We start from the raw sequence: 19,251 nt of genomic DNA on the forward strand, positions 1-19,251 counted from the left end.
TCTGACAGCATTTTAATCCAATTGGGGACAAGCTAGGGAATTCATTTATATGACATGTAAAAAAAATAGACTGAGCGAAATTAAAAAACTAACCTATGACCCCTTTAGTCTAACTTTGAAGGAGCTGGAGTCTTCATGAGGATGTTCTGAGCTGGACTTTTATTCAGAGCCTTTTGGGGTCATGGTGCCTCTAGGTTCATTATATGCATGTCCTTATCTGACTGCTGTTTGTTTCGAGTCTCAATCCAGTCACCAGGCTTCCTATGGTGGACTGGACTGGATCGGACAAAAAAGAAAAAAGCATACATATTTATGTGTCTTTTATGTTACTACTTCAGAGGAGTGTGTGAAAGCCACTCTTGCTTTGAAGAAAAAGTCTCAACTTTTGTGTTTTTCAGCAGTCAGAAACTACATTTTTCTGAGGGATGATGCTACTCTGCAGCATTTTTGTAGTGGCCAAATTGAGTCCTCATTAGTAAGAATTCAGTCTAAAAGTAACCCTCAGGTTTTACAGAATGAGCAGGCCTCTTGAGGGAGACCGAGAAGATACAATTGAATGTTCAGTTTTGAAAAGCCAAACTTATTTCCATAAATATGCAGCTTCACAAAGGACCAGTACAGTAGGCCTTCAGGTGGGGAAGCTAGTGAGTCTCTGTTTCTCTAAAGCCTAGTGAGAAGAAAATATCAGTTCTGTCAGTGAGTAAATCCTCCTTTAGCCATTCTCTTCCACATAGTTCATCCAACAAAGCTCCAAGACTCATTTGTTATAATTCAGATGATCAGCGCTGGAGAAATAATACGTCTGCTCTGCTTCATCTGCTCCACTCTGGCCTGCCCTTGCCGTCTGCCTTGCAACTTATTCTATCTCTCTTTCCACACTGTGATTGCTTCTTGTACTTTATTACTCCCTGTCACCACCAATCAATTGACGTCCTCGTTTTATTATGTCATTTGATCTAGTCACCTGCAGCGCTGGCTGACATCTGATCACATGGTATGATAAAGCTGTATTGATCCTGCTGCGGGATTTACATTAGATGTCCCGCACTGGCACAGCACCAGCTCTGTCGAGGGTCTGGTTGTTGGTGGGAAATTTACATCACTCAGGTTGGGTGTGTTGGATTGCCAAGGGAGGAGGAGCACCGGTCTCATTTAAAGACTGTCATCGAGGGGGTTCTGGTCGATGTCTGGATGTGTCCTGTAATAAAATGAGTGAGAAAACAAAAGAGGATCGCATTTAGAGTGGAAGATAAATCGATATCAAGCAGAGAAATGTTTTGATTACTTTCTCCCAACTTCGCTCATACATTTAAACATATATACAATTGAATTCTCTCCAGTCAAGGTGAAATTGAACAAATAGCTGTGAGTAGTTTTGATTTTAAAAAAACTCATCTTTATTATGTACAGTGATTTTAATTAATTATTTTGTGTCTTATGTAGGATCGTATGTGAGATGGATCCAGCTCCTGCTGACAGTAGACCCGGTCCAGTCCAGCTGTGTGTTGGAGAGTGCAGACCAGAACTCAAGGCTCGCTCCTCACAACTCTACTCCTTTGTGGTAATGATTGCAATTATACCACATTGCTCTGTATCCTCATATAATATAATGTACATTAGTAAAATGTGCTGTGCTCGGTATGAGACAAACTAAAGTGCTGCATTAAAGTGATGCGCCACTGGCAAATAATGATGTGTGAGTTGCCATGCCTACCAGTAGTGTAATTAAGCAGCTCTGTGTATGCTTACTTGTTATTTTGGAAATAACATTCTTCCATTAACAGCACAAGGTTTTCAAGGGGTCTTTGTTAATGATCTCTGCAGCTCTCTGGTTGTAGATGCTGTTTGCCTTTATTGAGATAGGATCATGAAGTTAAATTAATATAACCTTATGTACTATACTATTTTGCAAATCAATGCATTCTTTACAACTCACTAGCTGAGCTACATTAAGTTAAGCATTGTTCAATGGATGGAAAAAAGAATAATATATTCTAAGTTTTCTTGGAGGTATTTGTGTTTTTGCATAATTAAGAGTTCTTGCTGTGTTTTAGGTTTTGTTAAAATTCTGTGAGCAATAGCTCGTACAAAGTGGGAAATGAAAATAGTAGATCAAATGTGATGTGGATGGCTGGGCGGGTTCATAAGAGAGAGGGAGAGAAAGAAAGATAAATTAACAAACAAACTTGCTAAAATGGAAAGCAGCACGCCACTCGGCAGGTAAACATTATCTACTCCCCGTTCTCTCACGTTCACGCACACATTTCCCTGTCTCTGTCATTTGCTGTCTGCCTAGCCTGCAGCTAACAGATAATCTACTTTTCCATTTACGCTCTCTCACACCTTCACAATTAGCGCTCCCTTAACAATTAACAGCAGCCAGTAATTACTACTGTTGTTTTCAGAGTACCTGCTTTAGCCTGCATCCTGGAAGTCACACGTAGCTGACAGTTTTGAGTTTTGTCAGTGTGATGGTCTTGGCTCTGAAGTAAATCCTTGGCTACTTTTTCTCACCAGTGTTACATCTGCTACTCTGGGAAGCAGTGGAATTCCTCGAAGAATACTTCACAGAGCCTAGAATTGGCACCACTTGCAATTCCCTTGTATTGCAGGCCACCTAAAAAAAAGAATACACCATCACAGATGCGTTCTTCAATTTTCCCGACAAGACATACGGTCAGGGAATGTGACTGTCATTTACCCTGCCACTTTAATAAGCGCTCAAGTATTGCTGGCTGAAAAAGACAGAGTATGCATTTAGTTGTTTTTAAATTGTTGTTTTATGTTTGTGCACATAGAGGTGTGTGTGCTTCTCTGTGTACATGTGTGTGCCTGTGTGTGTACTGCTGCATGTGTGTTTCTCTGTATGACGGGCTGTCTGCTTGGATATTTCTCCATCTGTCTGTGTGACGGCAGGCTAGCTGCCTGCAGCTGTAAGCACTAGTTATTTCCAGACTGTCTTTAAAAAGCTTCACTCAGACACAACCCAGCAATGCGCGACACACAGGAGGAGGATCTCTCAGGGACTCTAAGAGCTCCTGGTTTTATCCTCTTTTCTCCCACCAGCGCTGCACTCCACTGCCATCGGCCTGGCAATATGAATAACTGTAATTTGCTGGGGATCTGTGATAATACATGAAGGTTTCAAGAGGTACCACAGAAATGCTGCCCTTTTTACCTTAGAAAATATCCATCTTTTAGTCTGCCTTTTGGTCTCCTAGTATTTTTTCTTTGTCCTTTCTTTCTGCTCCTTCCCTCTGCCCTTAACTTTCTCTCACAGTCTCTCTAAACCTGTCTTTCTCTGCATCTCTCTGTTTTGTAGACTCCCACAGTCACAGGTCTGTCCCCTAGCAGAGGTCCAGAGTCTGGGGGCACAAAAGTAACCATAATGGGAGAAAACCTTGGTGCCGGCAGCAGTGTCAGCGTTCAGTTTGGAAACCAGACATGCGAGTTCTTTGGGTGAGACTTTCCTCTTGCACCCATTTATACCATAAAAGTGCTATTAGTAGCCCATAAAGTTTAATTTGCTAAAACAGCCTGCATGATCAGGCGTTTGTTCAACACAGACTGTTCACGGAGAGAAGGCTTTTTATTGAACTTGCACATTAAGATGAGGTGGAAACGTGAAGTGCAAATGAAAGGTCCAACATTACAGTATAATGTGGATATTAGGAAGTGAAACTAATCCACTCACTTTGAATGTTGACATTTGTCACCTACTGTGATTAAAAAGTCCATTTGTCTTTGTTTTCTGTCATGCTTGCACTTTTCCTAATATCTTTATCTATTAAAGTATTTTCTTTGCATTTTGAAACACCTACAACATTTATGCCTTTAATATATACAGATAGTATCACAATTCTCAGTGACTCAGTGTTTCTTTAACTTTTTGGAGCTGCTACATACATCACTGTCAGAGAATGTTAGATATATGGCATGCTATGAGCAAATGAAAAAAGACAAAAAAATAAGAGATCCTGTTCCCAAGAAGATGTGGGTTATTCCCATTAAATAAGCTGCTATATTTCATGGCATTCTTGTATTTTTTTTCCCGCTTCATATTACTGAGAAATCCCCGAGGGGAAAGCCTCTCTCTCTCCCTCTGTCAGAAACTTATGTAAATCTTAATAAGGTTTTGATGACCTACTGCATCAAACCATGTAATAATAGCTTCCAGAAAACCTGGTGCTCCTATAGATCTGTCTTTTTTTTCATCCCCCCCCACTCTATCTTTCTATCAATTTGTTCATGTGTTCTCACTCCCCTGTTTTTTATTCTCTTGTCTCTCACTCTCACAGTTTTATTCCATCTCACTCCACCCATCCCTCATTCCCTCTCATAGTTGTTCCCACATGCCCTCCTTCTACTTTCTACTCCTGTAGGCATCTGCCACGGTATTCTGACTGGAATGTTGTAAGGTTGAGGAGTCAAGCCAGCTTTAATGAGATATGGGGCTAATTACTGGTTTGTGTTTCTCCACTGGGCATGGGAGGGAGAGGAGGATGGGGGCCATTCTAATAGCTCTTCTCTGCTAATGAATTGGAACAAATTCAGGGGGTGGGCAGGTAGAACATGGAGCCATGGAGAGGGAGGGGAAAACACAGATGCACATATGAGAGTGGTGGAGGTAGTTTGTGTGTTAGTTTGTGTGCATAGACTTCCATGTGTATTGGGTCATTTGCACTTGTGTCTTTTGGTGGCTGGATCAGAGAGATTGTAGAAAAGTCTGAAAAATGTTTCCACGTTTACGGGTTGTATTACAAATTCCTTTCATACAGTTAGAGAATTAGAGCTATTTATTTTTACCATGGAATGACAGGTTCGTGCAGTGTTTTAACTCTGATGATTACAGAACGGGGCTGGTAGTACAAAATGCATAATATATTTTTTTGTTGTAGGTGGTGGTTTGTCTCATCTAAATAGAAGCTCTATGTTCAGAAAATAAAGTAAACACATTAATCATGCATAAAGGGTTAGTATATCTTTAGGGTATCTTTAGTTTGACTTTTCAAAACATGCAGATACTTTCTGCACTCATATGTAGCTTTTCATACAGACACATTACTCTATTTGATACAGATGTGAATGATTCCTATTATGCTTCACTTGTAGACGAACTATGACGGAGATAGTATGTTACTCTGCCCCCTCTCCATCTGGGGTCGGCCAAGTGCAGATCAGTGTGAGCGTGGACCACGCCCAAATCAGGGAGAGCCTCACCTTCGAGTACATAGAAGACCCCACTGTCCAGCGTATTGAACCAGACTGGAGCATTGCAAGGTAAAGTCATAACGCTTGTTTTACAGTATGCGTTTTGCACCATATACACACTCCACAGACTGTACATGCAAGATGTTATTTTACCCACATCCTTACCAACCAATCCTGAGTTTCTGTCACCCAGACTAAGGATTTCAGGCAGCCAGCCTGCCCGGGCCAGTGGCAATAAGCAGACACGAGTCAACATTGCACTTTCAATTACTGTTCGGTTCTCTTCCAATTAGTCTGGATCTGATAGAAATGCCACAGCTCACCAATTGGAGAGGATGGGCACTGTTAAGGCTGAGATTCTCCTATCGAATTCAGTGTTGATCCATCTGTTGACCATCTTTGGCAGATAGATACACATAGACCATACACTACTAATTAAAAGGAAGAGAGGGATGAAGATGAAATAGAGGCTTTGTAGAACAATGTGCTATCAGAGGTGTTAGTCCACAGCAGATGGCTTGGGCTTAGAGACGGAGTGTAGGGACACTGCAGCAGGAGTGTGATGGCACAGAGGGAAAAAAGGGAGCAAATGAAGAGAGACAGGGATAGGGAAGGGCGTGATATTGGTCATCTTTCTTTGCTTTTCTTTTGTCTATTCTTTGCATGTAAGAAGAGGGGATAGATAGATAGATAGATAGATAGATAGATAGATAGATAGATAGATAGATAGATAGATAGATAGATAGATAGATAGATAGATAGATAGATAGATAGATAGATAGATAGATAGATAGATAGATAGATAGATAGATAGATAGATAGATAGATAGATAGATAGATAGATAGATAGATAGATAGATAGATAGATAGATAGATAACGGTCAGTGTGTGAGCCTTATCTCCGCAGTAGCTGAGTACATAATTGAATGATCTTATAGAGAGGACAAGGTCCAGCTACAGTAACTCTCTATCCACAGTGTTACAGTGAACCCACAGCCCAATAGCACAAACCAATCTGACATTTATTATTGCAACAACTCCTGTCTGGCATCTTTATTCAGCATGCCACATTGATGGGCGCAACAACAAAAACAACAAACATCAACAACACCCCGAACAGCTGCAGGGAGAGCCGCATATCCAGCAGTTCCCCTCCTGCTTTGGTTGCATGCTTTGTTTGTGCTGCTGTCTTATGAAGCCCAGGACCACCACTGCATCCTTATACGCTTGAGCTGCCTTGGTATTTCAAACCCAAATCGGCACCAGTTGATTGTAGCCAGTGAAGTCAGTTAAAAAGCATTTCTAATCATCCTCCACTCCAAAGGCTATTATCTCCCAAAAGAAACTGAGGATGAAAGCTGGTTTGATGCGCTTATTTTCAACTGATAGCGAATATTCTGAAGAGGTACATCAGGGTTAGAAAGTTTAGTCTAGTATTGACTTTGAACTACTTTTTGTTTCTTTCTGTTTTTTCTCTCTTACTTTATTTTTCCTCCTTTACTTTTTTCCTTTCTTTCCTCTTGATTTTTAAAAAAAAATAAGACATGAGAAATGAGAAGGCATTTGACAAACATGATTATTTAAACCTGTGGAATAAATTGTGTCTACTTGTTTTTTCCGTCAGTGGCCACACGCCCCTGATGGTGACAGGGACCAATCTGGATGTGGTTCAGGAGCCCAGGATCCGAGTCAAATACGCTGGCCGAGAGTCTGTCAATGTAAGAACCACTTTACTGTCTTAACCATAGAGCTAGTATAGTATGCACTCCTGTACTGAATACACGTACTACATACACATGCTGGAAAATATACACTAACTAGGTCCTGCTTGACTCACCAAATACTGCTATAAAAGCAAACTAAGTGATGTTTAGCTTGGGTAAAAAAGTACTATCTCTCCTAACAGCCCCTCCAGCTTTCTACGCTTCCCTAACTACTGCTTGAACCCAGTTGTCTCAAGCACTCCAACGAGCATCTGAATAATGCAGCTGGCAGTAAGAGTGGTCTGCATGCAGTATTTAATTAAGAGTTTATCCTAACTTTTCTTGAGGCTAAGACTCAGCTCCACACCCCAGCCCCCACCTCCATTTTCACTTGTTTGAGGAAAAATAAGGTTTTCAAACTATATACAGATACTTTTGCAGTAATGGAGCTGGCTGGAGGACAGTAGAGTTTTTGAGAAGGGGTGTGGGTGGGTCAGTGGGGGGAATGTTAGAGGTGTGCATGATTGTGGGTAAGGAGACTCCTAATGGGTTTCAATGGAAGATTAACTGTGGTCAGAAGTCTTTGGTCAGCATAAAGAGCCCTTGTATAATCAAAGTCTTGGCTGCAGGAAATCGTTACAAATTGCATTTGAGCCCCTGTCCTGGGGCTCCTTGTTTAATTAAGAGGATGGGAATTCCTCTCCGTGGTCTGGGGAAAGGTGGGGAGGGCAGACGAATGGACTAAAGGGGAGTAGGAAGGATAGAGAGTGAGAGGGGTTGGGTAGGAGAATGGGCAAAAGAATGGAGCTCTGCGCCCAGTGTTGTTCCGTATTCACACACACAGTACTAACACAAGGCAAAAACATGCTCTAATACAATAGTTTTTTTTCTTGTGACCCCTTAATACGAAGCAAGTACTACTTCACACTCATCACTAGGTGCACGTCTATGAGTTTTTAGCAGCTAAAGTGAAAAGGGATTTTCCATTATCAGACTTTTTTTATTTAAATAATTGGAAACACTTTAACCTTTAGCCTTTCTAAGCAGTTTTACATTTAAACATTTAATAAATGTTTTTAACACATTATAATGTAGTTGTAAGAATTTATTAATGTGTTCATTAATGTACAGTGTTTCTCCAATTAATACATATTTTATATATTTACAACTGCATTATATAATATTGTCATTCATTATCTGTTCACACTAGCATGCATCTAATGTTGTTATTAATCTCCCCAGGAGGTGTTAGAGCTCTTGACAAATACATTAATAAACACTTAAATCTGCTTATAACTACATTACAGTGTGTTATAAACATTTATTAATTGTATATACTACTTAGAAATGCTAAATGGGGGGTTTGACAAATAAAGTGTTACTGAAAAATGTTTTAGAGGCAGTAGCCATGTGCAATCCCCAAATGATATATGTCTGAAGAGGTAAAACTATACAGTATTTTACAAAAAAAGAAAAGATTAGAGAAAAGTCCAAAAAATAAACATATTTTTGTGCAGCAGAATTGAGATTTTCCTAATTCTAACCCTGGTAATCTTGTGACCCTGTGTGGGGGTCCTGACCTCCAACTGTAAACCACTGCTCTAATGTATGGTAAGGGCTCTATTTTGCAAAGATACATCAGGCAACTTGACAAATTCCCACTGCACATACACATGTTTACTGTAGCATAGAAAACTGAGCAACACACAAGTTGGCACATACTGTAAACAGTCTCACACATTACACTCTTGTATATAGCCACGTAAATCTCATGCCTCATTTATGGAATGTCAGGACAGGTTAGTACACATGCATGCATGCACAAAAACATCCTCAATGCCATGTCTCACTTGTAGAGTTCTACACAGATTTGTCCCAACATGCCTCCTCCCCCTCTACAATTGCAACTTCCCATCCCTGACATTAGTAGTCTAAAATTGGCCTTAAGTGTCTGACTTGCTTAGTGAATGTTCCTTTACTAAAAATCATAACTTTGCCTTGGGCTTTTTGTGCTACAATATTTCCTCACGTAAGGACACAGTTTCCCTAAAAGACCTTTGTGAGTTATGAAACCCTGGTAATTAAGTAAAAGACAGATCTGTGCTGTTTTATGTTTAGAGAAGAAAGAAGAAAAAACACTTGGAGACCTGGCAAAATGGGATTTGACTCATCTGTGTGGGTGCCGTGCTGTCTGATTTGTCAGTTTCTGAGGCTTTGAAAGAGAGTCGTTCATCTCCACCCTGCCTCGTTTCTTCCAACTCCCCACCTAGCGCTCCGCAAAAGAAACCTGTGTCATTGTCCTGACTGGCCCCACAGCCACAGAGAATGAATTTCTATTAAATGCTAAGGTTACAATCCTTCATCCCACCCCCCATCCCCCTCCCCCTCCCCCTTTGTCACTGGAGGAAGGCAAACAGCAGAACAGCCTATAGAAATAAGAGCTGCTGTCTGTCAGCCAGCCCTCAAATGATCACCTGTCTCCCACTAAATTGCTTCTCTCCTCTCCCTCCCTTGTGTCACTTGCACAGAGTCACAAAGAAACCGGGAGAGAAAAAAGGGGAATTTTTCTTTGTGAAATGCTCTGTATCTGTCACCGGATTCACAACCGAAACATTTATCATAATCTTGATTAAAGTTAAAAGGGTTATTTTCCAGCTCCAGAACATTTCCCTGTCCCAGAAAGATTTCATCTAACGCATTTGCCACACTTAAGACTCCTGGACTGAGTGTCAGGCATGGCACATCAGGTGCATTTGCAGCTGCTGATCATAGAAAGTGTTCAGCATGGTTGTGCCAGACTCATATCATTTCTAGGTCTGATACACTGCCAATCATCATGGCATCTTGAGTGTCCACAGTCTAGAGGGCTTCCACTGTTTCCTCTTTGACATCTCTGTTGTGTGCCTTCGGTATTGACTTTAAAAGAAGAAAAGCCACATGTTAACGCATGAAGCAGTGCTTACAGAGGATTTTTGAATTTAGTTACACCCTCATCACAAGACATCCAGCAGATGATTTTTCACTTCCAGCGTGGCATACATCTTAGAGGAAAATTAAACTACTGGCTTTGCACTAGCTTAAATACCACACAGATCCTTTATGGAAGGATCAGAGCTGAAGTTAGAATTAATGCCAGTATTTGCAGTTGGAACAGCAAGCAGGCAGGAAAATAGACACAGTGTAGGAGTAACAAAGTACAGGAACAGCAGAACAGCCAATGACTAGCTATTGAATGTTAGCCTCCAGATGACCTTTGACTCTGTGATCCCTCACATTTCTTCTATGCACATCTTCACAACCAGTCCATCTTATCCCTTATTCCTCTCTCACTCTCTCTCTCACTCTCTCCCTCTGTCTCTCTCACTACTACCATGGCCAGAGACCTTTGAATGGTTGAGTGGGCTGTAGCAGCACAGTAGATCATGATGATGTATTCAACCAGAGAGGTTGGAGTGTTACTGCCTTAAAACACCCTGGCTCCATCCAACACTAGAGAAAGAAGACAGATGAGGCCAAGATTCCAATTATTGTTATATTATCTGTTGACCTCAATTCACCTTATCAATGCTGAACAATGTAGCTTCTTTCTCCACATGGCCTAAAGGAATGGATGTAATATTGTATACCCTGTATTTGGCAATATACAGAATTTGGTTTTTATTGTGATGTGCTAGAGATAGAGTGAAAATACATGTTGTTTGGAATCTAAGCAGTGTAATGTTATGACTTTATATTGTAGCATTCTGCTGAGAAGTAGATGGAGTGGTAATCTTGTGATTCAGTAGAATCCAGTAATCCTTAGAAATCCCTTTGTAGTGTAAACAGAATGCACTAAACATTAATAAAAAGTACTTAATATCTATCTATTTAAAGAGAGAAGTCATACAAAGGTGTAACAGTGTTTTGAAATAAAGCCATTTATTGTCCCACCCACAGAGGAACCCAAATACCCCATTTTCTTTTTCAAATCTCACAATGCCCCATTTACCAATCACTATTTACTCGGTCATCGCTTTGAATTTACACACGTCACACTCACTGCCATGCAGCCTAAAAAACATCCTACATGATAGCAAAGGATTCAGCAAAGGAAGGGATTTATTTAAGAAAAAAAAAAGGCAGAGTAAGAGGAGAGAAAGTGAGGACAGTATCCATCTCCGGCAGAGCAGATGGTAGTCAGAGCTGTAGTTGACTTGCAAATGCCTCGCTGTTCCAACGTGACAGTCACGAGGATGCTGCTGGAGCATCTGGGCCTGTCTATATAACATGTCACCATGCCAACAGTAAGAAAGCAGCCCATATCAAACTTAACTTGAACTCTTTTATCCATTAAACCAGTTAATTCCCAAACACTGATCAGGAGAACATGCTGTATGAGTGGGTAAAAGAAATTCATATGATCTATTCCTAAATGCTGTATATGCATTATGGGAAACAAAAACATTATTCAGTCATTAATTATTAATTTATTATCTTTTCTACAAAGCATTGAGTTAGTGTTATAATGTGAAAACAATGTTTCACACATTGTTTTACTAGTTATTTTGGTGTGAGTATGTATGGCTTTTATATATGAGTATTTCATTTTTAGAACAACATTGTTCAAATTCCATTAGTTACTTCTGGCTTACAGTGAAGTGACGCCCATGCATTCACAGACCCTAAACTTGGTGAAAGTATGTCAGGAGTTCTATCTGGCTGTGCTATCTATTTTTAAAAAGGCTTATCTTCTCGCTCTTGTCATGCGCTGCTACTCTAGCTTGTAAAGTGGGAATTCTAAAGAAAAATGTCACAAGACCAGGGAACGCTACTACGGAGCATTTAGGTCTTTTAGTGCAGCTACAGACTGGTAGAGCTGGATTGCTCTATATGTTGCTGTAACAGATATAATGTTGGAATCATGTTTCTTTCGCAAAAATCTCTGACTTCCAGTCTGCTGATAAGTTACATAGAGATGAAGCGATTCATCAATTAATCATTTAGTTGATGGACAGAAAATAAACCGTCAACTATTTTGGTCAAATCAAATAATTGTTTGGTCATTTTTCTCTTGTTTCGGCTTCTCAAAATGTTGCTTTTCTCTGATTTATAGCATTGTAAACTGAATATCTTTGGGGTTCGGACTGTTGGTCAGTCAAAACAAAACATTAGAAGATATCACCTTTGGCTTTAGGAAAATGTAACAGACATCTTCAGTGTTTCCTGACATTTAATGGGCCAAACAATTAATCGATTAAAGGGAAAATAATAACATTGGTAATAACCAACAGATTAATCGATGATTAAAATAATCATTAGTTGCAGCCTAAAGTCACACACACATTATACACAGTACACCCAAGTTCTTGAATCAGAATTTATATTCACATTCAGAAATAACGCTCTACATGGTGAAAACATGCAAACACTCTATAGTCTGTATCCAAGAGCAAAGTAAATAAGGAGACCAGTCCCTCCTTTCACTTCTACAGTCACACTCCTGCAACTCGCCTTGCACCATGCCGGCAAAATACAATTGGTGCAGCCTACACAGAATGAGTTTGCATCGATCTTCCTGGCTTGCTCCCGAGCAGCAGACAACAGGTAGAAGGCGTGGTGGTCGCGAGCGTTCACCAGCTTTGATGATATTTACTTCTAATTAAGTTTCTTCCCCAGAGAGAGAGCTGGGAGGGAGTCAAAGGAGATAAAAACCTCTCTGAGCAGAGTGCTGTGCAGCAATCAATCCTCTCTCCCCTTCCCTCTAGAGCTGAGCCAGGGAGGATGGATGGAAGACAGGCCTCTCATCTGGGAAAACTGGAGAGAAGTAATAAAAGAGCCATAGCTCAACCTCTACCTGAGGAGACAGAGGAGCAATGCCTCCATCCTTTGTGGTTGTTGTCCTCCAGTGTTTTTAGTGAACCGGTAGCAGCAATTTATTTTCGATTTTATGGAAGCTTCCTCTCTAGTAAAGATGGATTTAATGACAGACAATAAATCCTTTTCTCTGAAAAGAACGAGGATTTTATATGCCAATTATTAGGCTGCTGAGCTCCCTGCAGGGTTTATGTTGATAACAGTGTGTTTCAGTTAAGATCACACTTTTAGGTTAAAACAAACAGAAGGCTTTACAACGGACCAGCTTGAAACTTGGTGTTTTATTTTGGAGCCAGAGAAAAAGAAAACCAAACATCTTAGCTGTGCTGAACTATCTATGTTTATCCTGGATGACTGAATCAAATTTCTTGTTTCATTTCAGGGTGCTCAGACTATCATAGCATGATGTGAAGACTGTTTGAGTGCAACACACCCCCAATAGCATCTCAAAAAGTGGATTTTCTCCCTAACACATTCTTTCTCCTGTCTTTATTCACTCTCCCTAGGTATGTAAAGTATTGAACACCACCAGTATGAGCTGCTTCGCTCCCTCCCTGATGGCAGAGTACCTTCCAGGTTTGGACACAGTAAAGCATGCGGACGAGTTCGGCTTCATCTTCAACAATGTCCAGGCGCTGCTGGTCTACAACAACACCAACCTCCTCTACTACCCAAACCCTTACTTTGAGCCCCTCAGCACCACTGGTGTCCTGGAGCAAAAACCAGGCTCACCCATCATTCTCAAGGTACAAGACATACAGATTAGTATGCATTTAAATCTACAGAACATTTACTGGTTCAACCCCCACAGCATACTAATCACAGCGTTGTTGGGCAAGACACTGACACCTCCTCTTGCTCAATCATTGTTACTTTCTCTGGATATCAACATCAGCAAAATATATGTAATTTACATGTTTTTTCTCTCATTATTTGGTTTTAAGGAGTCTTGTAAGTGAAAGACTGCATTGAGGAATATATTTAATTTTTTCGTCCTGATTGCCAGCTGTTCCCACTAACTGCCACTGTGAAATATATTGCCTTGTTTGATCTCAGTATGTAGTCACATTTGGCCGCAGCTGTGCCCAAACCTAGGGACCTAATTTACAGTGTATTTAGGGGACATATTGGCTTTGCAGGTTTTTAAAATTGTGTGATCTTCATTGAGCCATGTGTTTGTGTGTCCAAGTTTTTCTCCTAATTTCGCACCCTGCTGTCCATCTCCACGTGCCCACAGGGCAGAAACCTGGTTCCCCCAGCATCAGGAGGGGTGAAGCTTAACTACACTGTGCTGATAGGAGAGACTCCCTGCTCTGTCACTGTGTCTGAGAACCAGCTACTGTGTGAGCCGCCCAACCTCACCGGACAATACAAAGTCATGGTCAGTATGGGTAATGGCCTGTCTGTGTTTGTTAGTGTCTATCTTCCTAACTCTCTGTCCCACTCTGTTTCCGTCTATCTCTGTATTTGTGATTTCTTCTTCATAATAGTTGGCCTCTAAACTCCATTATTTGTGCTCTCATCATTGTTCATTCAGCTGAAGGAAAGAGGTCAAAGGGAGAGCAGCATGAGTGTGCTCTAGCTGTCAAAAGGTTCTGCCAGTATCCACTGCAATTATTTTTAGTTGCCTGCTCGCTTATTGAGTGCAAGCCCCAGAGTATTTTCCTCTCAACGTCAGCGTGCAGGTGGCCGCATGTGTTTGCTCTCAGTATCAATTTCAGCAGACAATATTTACCTATGTTTTGGCAGGATTTCTGAAACTTGGCTTATGCGTTGCTGTGTATCAGTTATCATGTGATATAGATCTCAAGACCAGTGATTGGATTTTGTTGAAACATTAGGAACTGATGCATCTTCCCCCTGTGTTTTACTTTTAAGGATCTTCTAAACTGCACTGATTTAAGATTAATTGTGATTATGTGTGTTTGTGTCCCTCCACAGGTTCAGGTAGGTGGTCTCCACGTTTCTCCTGGTGCGGTCCACATCATGTCTGACAGCCTGCTGACCCTTCCGGCCATCGTCAGCATCGCAGCTGGTGGAGGCCTCCTCCTCATTATCGTCATACTCGTCCTCATCGCCTACAAGCGAAAGTCACGTGAAAATGACCTCACCCTGAAGCGCTTGCAGATGCAAATGGACAACTTGGAGTCACGAGTTGCCCTAGAGTGCAAAGAAGGTTAGTATTAGAATAGTATAGTCAGCAGACGGAACTAGTGCAGCACTGTGTAGCAGCCTACTCTTAGACTTCAGATTGTAGAGTGAGTGTGATTATGGGTCTACTTTGCAGCCAGTCATTTTAGAGGCTGCTCTATCCCTCATGTAGTTGAATGGAGCTAGTGAATGCATTTTACTTGTGCAGACTGTAATCACATAACAGGCATAAATGTGTATTTGTGCATATCGTACAGTAAGTAAATTACTGGTCTGTGTGTGTGTTAAATAATGCAGTGATGATTTCTCCAAATCTGGGTCAGTGAGTCATCCTGGTTATATATCACAACACATAGATTAAGTCAGTTAGCCCTGCATGTGACCCATCTCATCATGCAGTGAGTCCTTGCAGTTCTTACTGCTTTCTAGTTTGCATGCTGGATACAGACTCGCACACAAACTGACACATGAATACAGAGTTTCTCATTAGAGTAACCTCAACCTCCTCCCAGCGAGAGACACATTATGCTTATTACACTATTCCAGCCTTAACTGGAGGAGTAATTCCACATTTATCTTTTCATGCAATGTGTATGTCTTTATACCTGTGTATAGTTGTGTATGTGTTTGCGTGCGAGTATATTGGTCCCGCAAAAGTGAACAATGAATGCCGTTAAGCGTTTCAACCCAAGTTGTCAGTGTCACTGCTACAGTATCGAACACACAGCTGCTTTGAAACACACTCATCCATTGTGGCTCAGGGTTAAAAGAGGGCACAGTAGTCCATCTGACCTCTGACCTACTACCCAGTGGGACGACCACAGATAACCTCAGGCTGACCTCCAGCTACCACTCCAAACAGCAGTTCACCAAGAGCGCTTTATGTTGCAGCATTGAGCTTTATATGAATGCTTTCAAATAAACACTGCAGGTTGGCCCCTGATGTCATCATTGGGGTCATTATAGCCAATCACTGAGATGGCAAAAGTGAGGTATGTTTGACAGTGTTCAGGGGATTTCATCAGCCAGAGGACCTTATTATTTATCCCCTCCGGCCACCCCTGATTGGGTGTCCCAGTGTTATTATGTAGTAAAAAAAACATCCTATCGCACCAAACTTCCAGAATGGTCAAATGACAGACAGACAGACAGGCAGGCAGATAGACAGAGCAGGCAAACAGGGGGAATCAGTCACACACAGGCAGCCTTGGGAAAGGAGAAGATTAATGTTTTAACCATTAGCAGTGGCCAGGAGTGTACTGCCCCGCGGGGTGGATTTAGATGGGTACCTGGGTTCCACCTTCTGAGTATATACACTCTGTGTGTGCCTGTGAGCCCATGTGTTGGTGTGTAAACCCAGGAGTCGCAGGAGGCCAGGGGCCAGGAGGTGAGGGCTAAGACTGGTTGGAGATGGTGGAGTTTTGAGGAGGGTGTTAGGGGACTGCTGCTGCTCCTGTGATAGGCTGCAGACAGGGAGCCTCCCCAAGGGCGGCAAAGCAGAGCAACAGAGCCTTGGGCCTGAACAGGAGTCAGTCAGGATGGAGCCAATTAACTAGTGCTCACCTGCAGCCTCACACGGAGATGACACACACTCTTTGGGGCCTTAGCTACAGCCAATTTACTGGCTGGTAGATAAAAATGAGTGAGAAAGGGAGGTGTGTATGAGAGAGAGTGAGCTCTGTGTAATTTAAGGGAGAGATGTGAAGTATTGAGTTTCTCTGACATGAAGACTATCTTGGGCTTTAACTGTCAGCTTCATCATAACGGTAGTAAACACCATGAAGATAAGAAGGGTTCACATATTTGGTCCTTGGGGATTAAAGAACGGTTTTATTCGTATGCTGCATGTCTCAAGTATTCCCTCTAACTGGTCTCTCTTTCTTGTCTTCCTTCTCTCCCAGCCTTTGCCGAGCTGCAGACAGACATCAATGAGCTGACCAGTGACCTGGACAGAGCTGGTATCCCCCATCTGGACTACAGGACATACGCTATGAGGGTCCTCTTCCCTGGCATAGAGGATCATCCTGTCCTCCGAGAATTGGAGGTAATGAGAGAAAGACAGAGATCAAAAAAGAGAAAGATTGGAAAGAAGATGACTGAGACATATAAGCAGCAAATGCATTAAGAAAGGGCAAGAGAAAGTCAAACTGAGGTAAAAAGAGAGATAGGGAGAGAGTGGTAGAATGTGTCTGCCCTTACCACTCTCCCTGCAGGGCAGCCTCCATAAGTGGCGAAGTGCATGAGGGGGAAAAGATACCAGTGTGCCACTTATCCTTTCAACCCTCTGGTCTCACGCACATACACACATTAGCCAATCATGCTGAGCAGCATACACACATGTATATACACCTCACATGCAAGCTCCCTCATGGAAAACAGGGTCCCAGCACATGGCTATTTCATCCACCAGTGGCTGCAGTATGAGGGTTAATGAACTGAGTAATTCCCAGTCCTCAGGCAGGACTGTGGGTTCCTCCATTGGTGGGACAACTGGCTGGTTAACACTTTTCGCTCCTCTTCATGGGGCCAGAGTAGTGCTGGGAAATGAGTGGCGTCCAGAGGATGAAAATATCAGGGATCAAGAGATTCATCACAATAGAGGTCCACCATTTTATTTAGAGATTGTGTGTGATGCAGGATGGGATTGGTTTACCAGGCTTGGTTAGGTAGAGGGGTGGTGGTTCAGATTAGACTAGCCGTGCACGGTAGAGGTCAAAGGCAATGTCTGTTCACTTCTCAGGATAGTGATGTTCAGTAAGGTGCATAAGCTAGGCATTTTGTGTGACAGATTTTCTTATCAAAAGGACCCAAATTAGATATCCAAACTTTTGAAAAACAGTGACGTGTACTCAAAGAAATATAAAGAAAGTGAGTTTTGTCACTTTGGGATTGTCTTACCCTGGGAAGTTATTTGACATTATACTTGAAAGTGAAATGGCAGCTAACTCAGGGTACAATGCTTTTTAACAGACCCGGGTCAATAATTGATTAAGATCTTCTCAGTTACTTACCATGAGTGGGAACTTCTGTCTGCCTGGAGTGAAACATGAGTTAGGCTTTTGGTGCCTTTGGAAAAATCTTTATTTTGGGTGAGACAAGGTCAAGTTGAAAGTTGAAGAGCACACTCCTTTTCTAAACTCATTCAGCCCCTTACTATTCAAATGATTACTGGACATTTATTAGTCAAATGAGTGCTGGAAACTTATTAGCACTAACACGCATTGTTCTCCCTCCCTCTTCTGTCCAGGTGTCAGGGAATGGCCAGCAGAATGTGGAGAAGGCCCTGAAGCTGTTTGGCCAGCTCATCAACAACAAAGTGTTCCTGCTCACCTTCATCCGAACACTGGAAATGCAGCGCTCTTTCTCCATGAGGGACCGCGGCAACGTGGCCTCACTTATCATGACGGCCCTGCAGGGGCGTCTGGAGTACGCCACCGACGTCCTTAAACACCTGCTGTCGGACCTCATCGACCGCAACCTGGAGAGCAAGAACCACCCCAAACTGCTGCTGCGCAGGTAACACAGCACACGTTAAGACAAACATGGCGATAATGTCCTGTAGTAATATGGGGGCTTAGTTCAGCTGGTGCCCACTAAATTTAAAAGTAATTCATTTAATGTATTAATTTAACTTCATGAATTAGATTTACAGTACATATCACCAAAAACATTTTTATAGCAAACAGTCAACAAAGAAGAACTTGTTGTTAGTAATTAGATTGACGTTAATGTTCCTGTTTTGACTCTGAAATGATTAAAAGATGAAAGAAAAATGAATTAACATAAAGTAATATAAACAAACAAATTATACACGGTCATATTCAGAGAAATCCCTTAATCCTCAGTAACACTGTATGCTCTACAAAACTATTTCAGTTGTTTGATTTGATTAATTTCACTCAAAAAGATACTGTAATACTGTATATCCGTTCATATGTGATCCTGTACCCAGAGGTAGGAGGATGTTGGTACATATAGAAAGATGGATGGGGATTGATTTAGAGCTGTATGTTCTTCCCTCTTTTTCCTATGCTCTTCATGCACTCTTCACATCATGAGACATCTGAATTCTATGCATAATTTGAAATTCTCTTGCACGCCTTTTCTCTCCCCTGCCCTCCCTCAATGCCAATGTCAGTCTCACTTATCCTCCAGGCTCGGGCTCCTTATAAAACATTCACAAGTGGTTCAACTTAACTTCTTTTTTCCTCTCTGTGTCTCCAGTGTACATTGTTTTCCGGGGGAGTTGGGGTGATGTGCTAAAACTTTAAACACCTGCCAAGTCCTTGCCCAAGTGTCCTCAGCTGCTTTGGTGGCTCTGTAGGTATAGAAA

The 19,251-nt window shown here is 41.7% G+C and overlaps 1 protein-coding gene across 3 annotated transcripts in view; it reads left to right on the forward strand.

Moving 5' to 3' along the window:
• The window catches only part of plxna2 (plexin A2), a 164,930-nt gene that overhangs the window by 118,853 nt on the left and 26,826 nt on the right, over positions 1-19,251 (forward strand). For all 3 annotated transcript variants that reach the window (XM_044212704.1, XM_044212706.1, XM_044212705.1), the window contains exons 14-22: positions 1,444-1,561; positions 3,323-3,459; positions 5,113-5,280; positions 6,836-6,929; positions 13,274-13,513; positions 14,005-14,148; positions 14,709-14,943; positions 16,820-16,962; positions 18,166-18,434. In XM_044212704.1, coding sequence (XP_044068639.1) covers positions 1,444-1,561; positions 3,323-3,459; positions 5,113-5,280; positions 6,836-6,929; positions 13,274-13,513; positions 14,005-14,148; positions 14,709-14,943; positions 16,820-16,962; positions 18,166-18,434 — 1,548 coding nt within the window. The remainder of the gene's footprint in view (positions 1-1,443; positions 1,562-3,322; positions 3,460-5,112; positions 5,281-6,835; positions 6,930-13,273; positions 13,514-14,004; positions 14,149-14,708; positions 14,944-16,819; positions 16,963-18,165; positions 18,435-19,251) is intronic.

Source organism: Siniperca chuatsi, linkage group LG10, assembly GCF_020085105.1.
Source record: "Siniperca chuatsi isolate FFG_IHB_CAS linkage group LG10, ASM2008510v1, whole genome shotgun sequence".
Lineage (NCBI taxonomy): Eukaryota > Metazoa > Chordata > Actinopteri > Centrarchiformes > Sinipercidae > Siniperca > Siniperca chuatsi.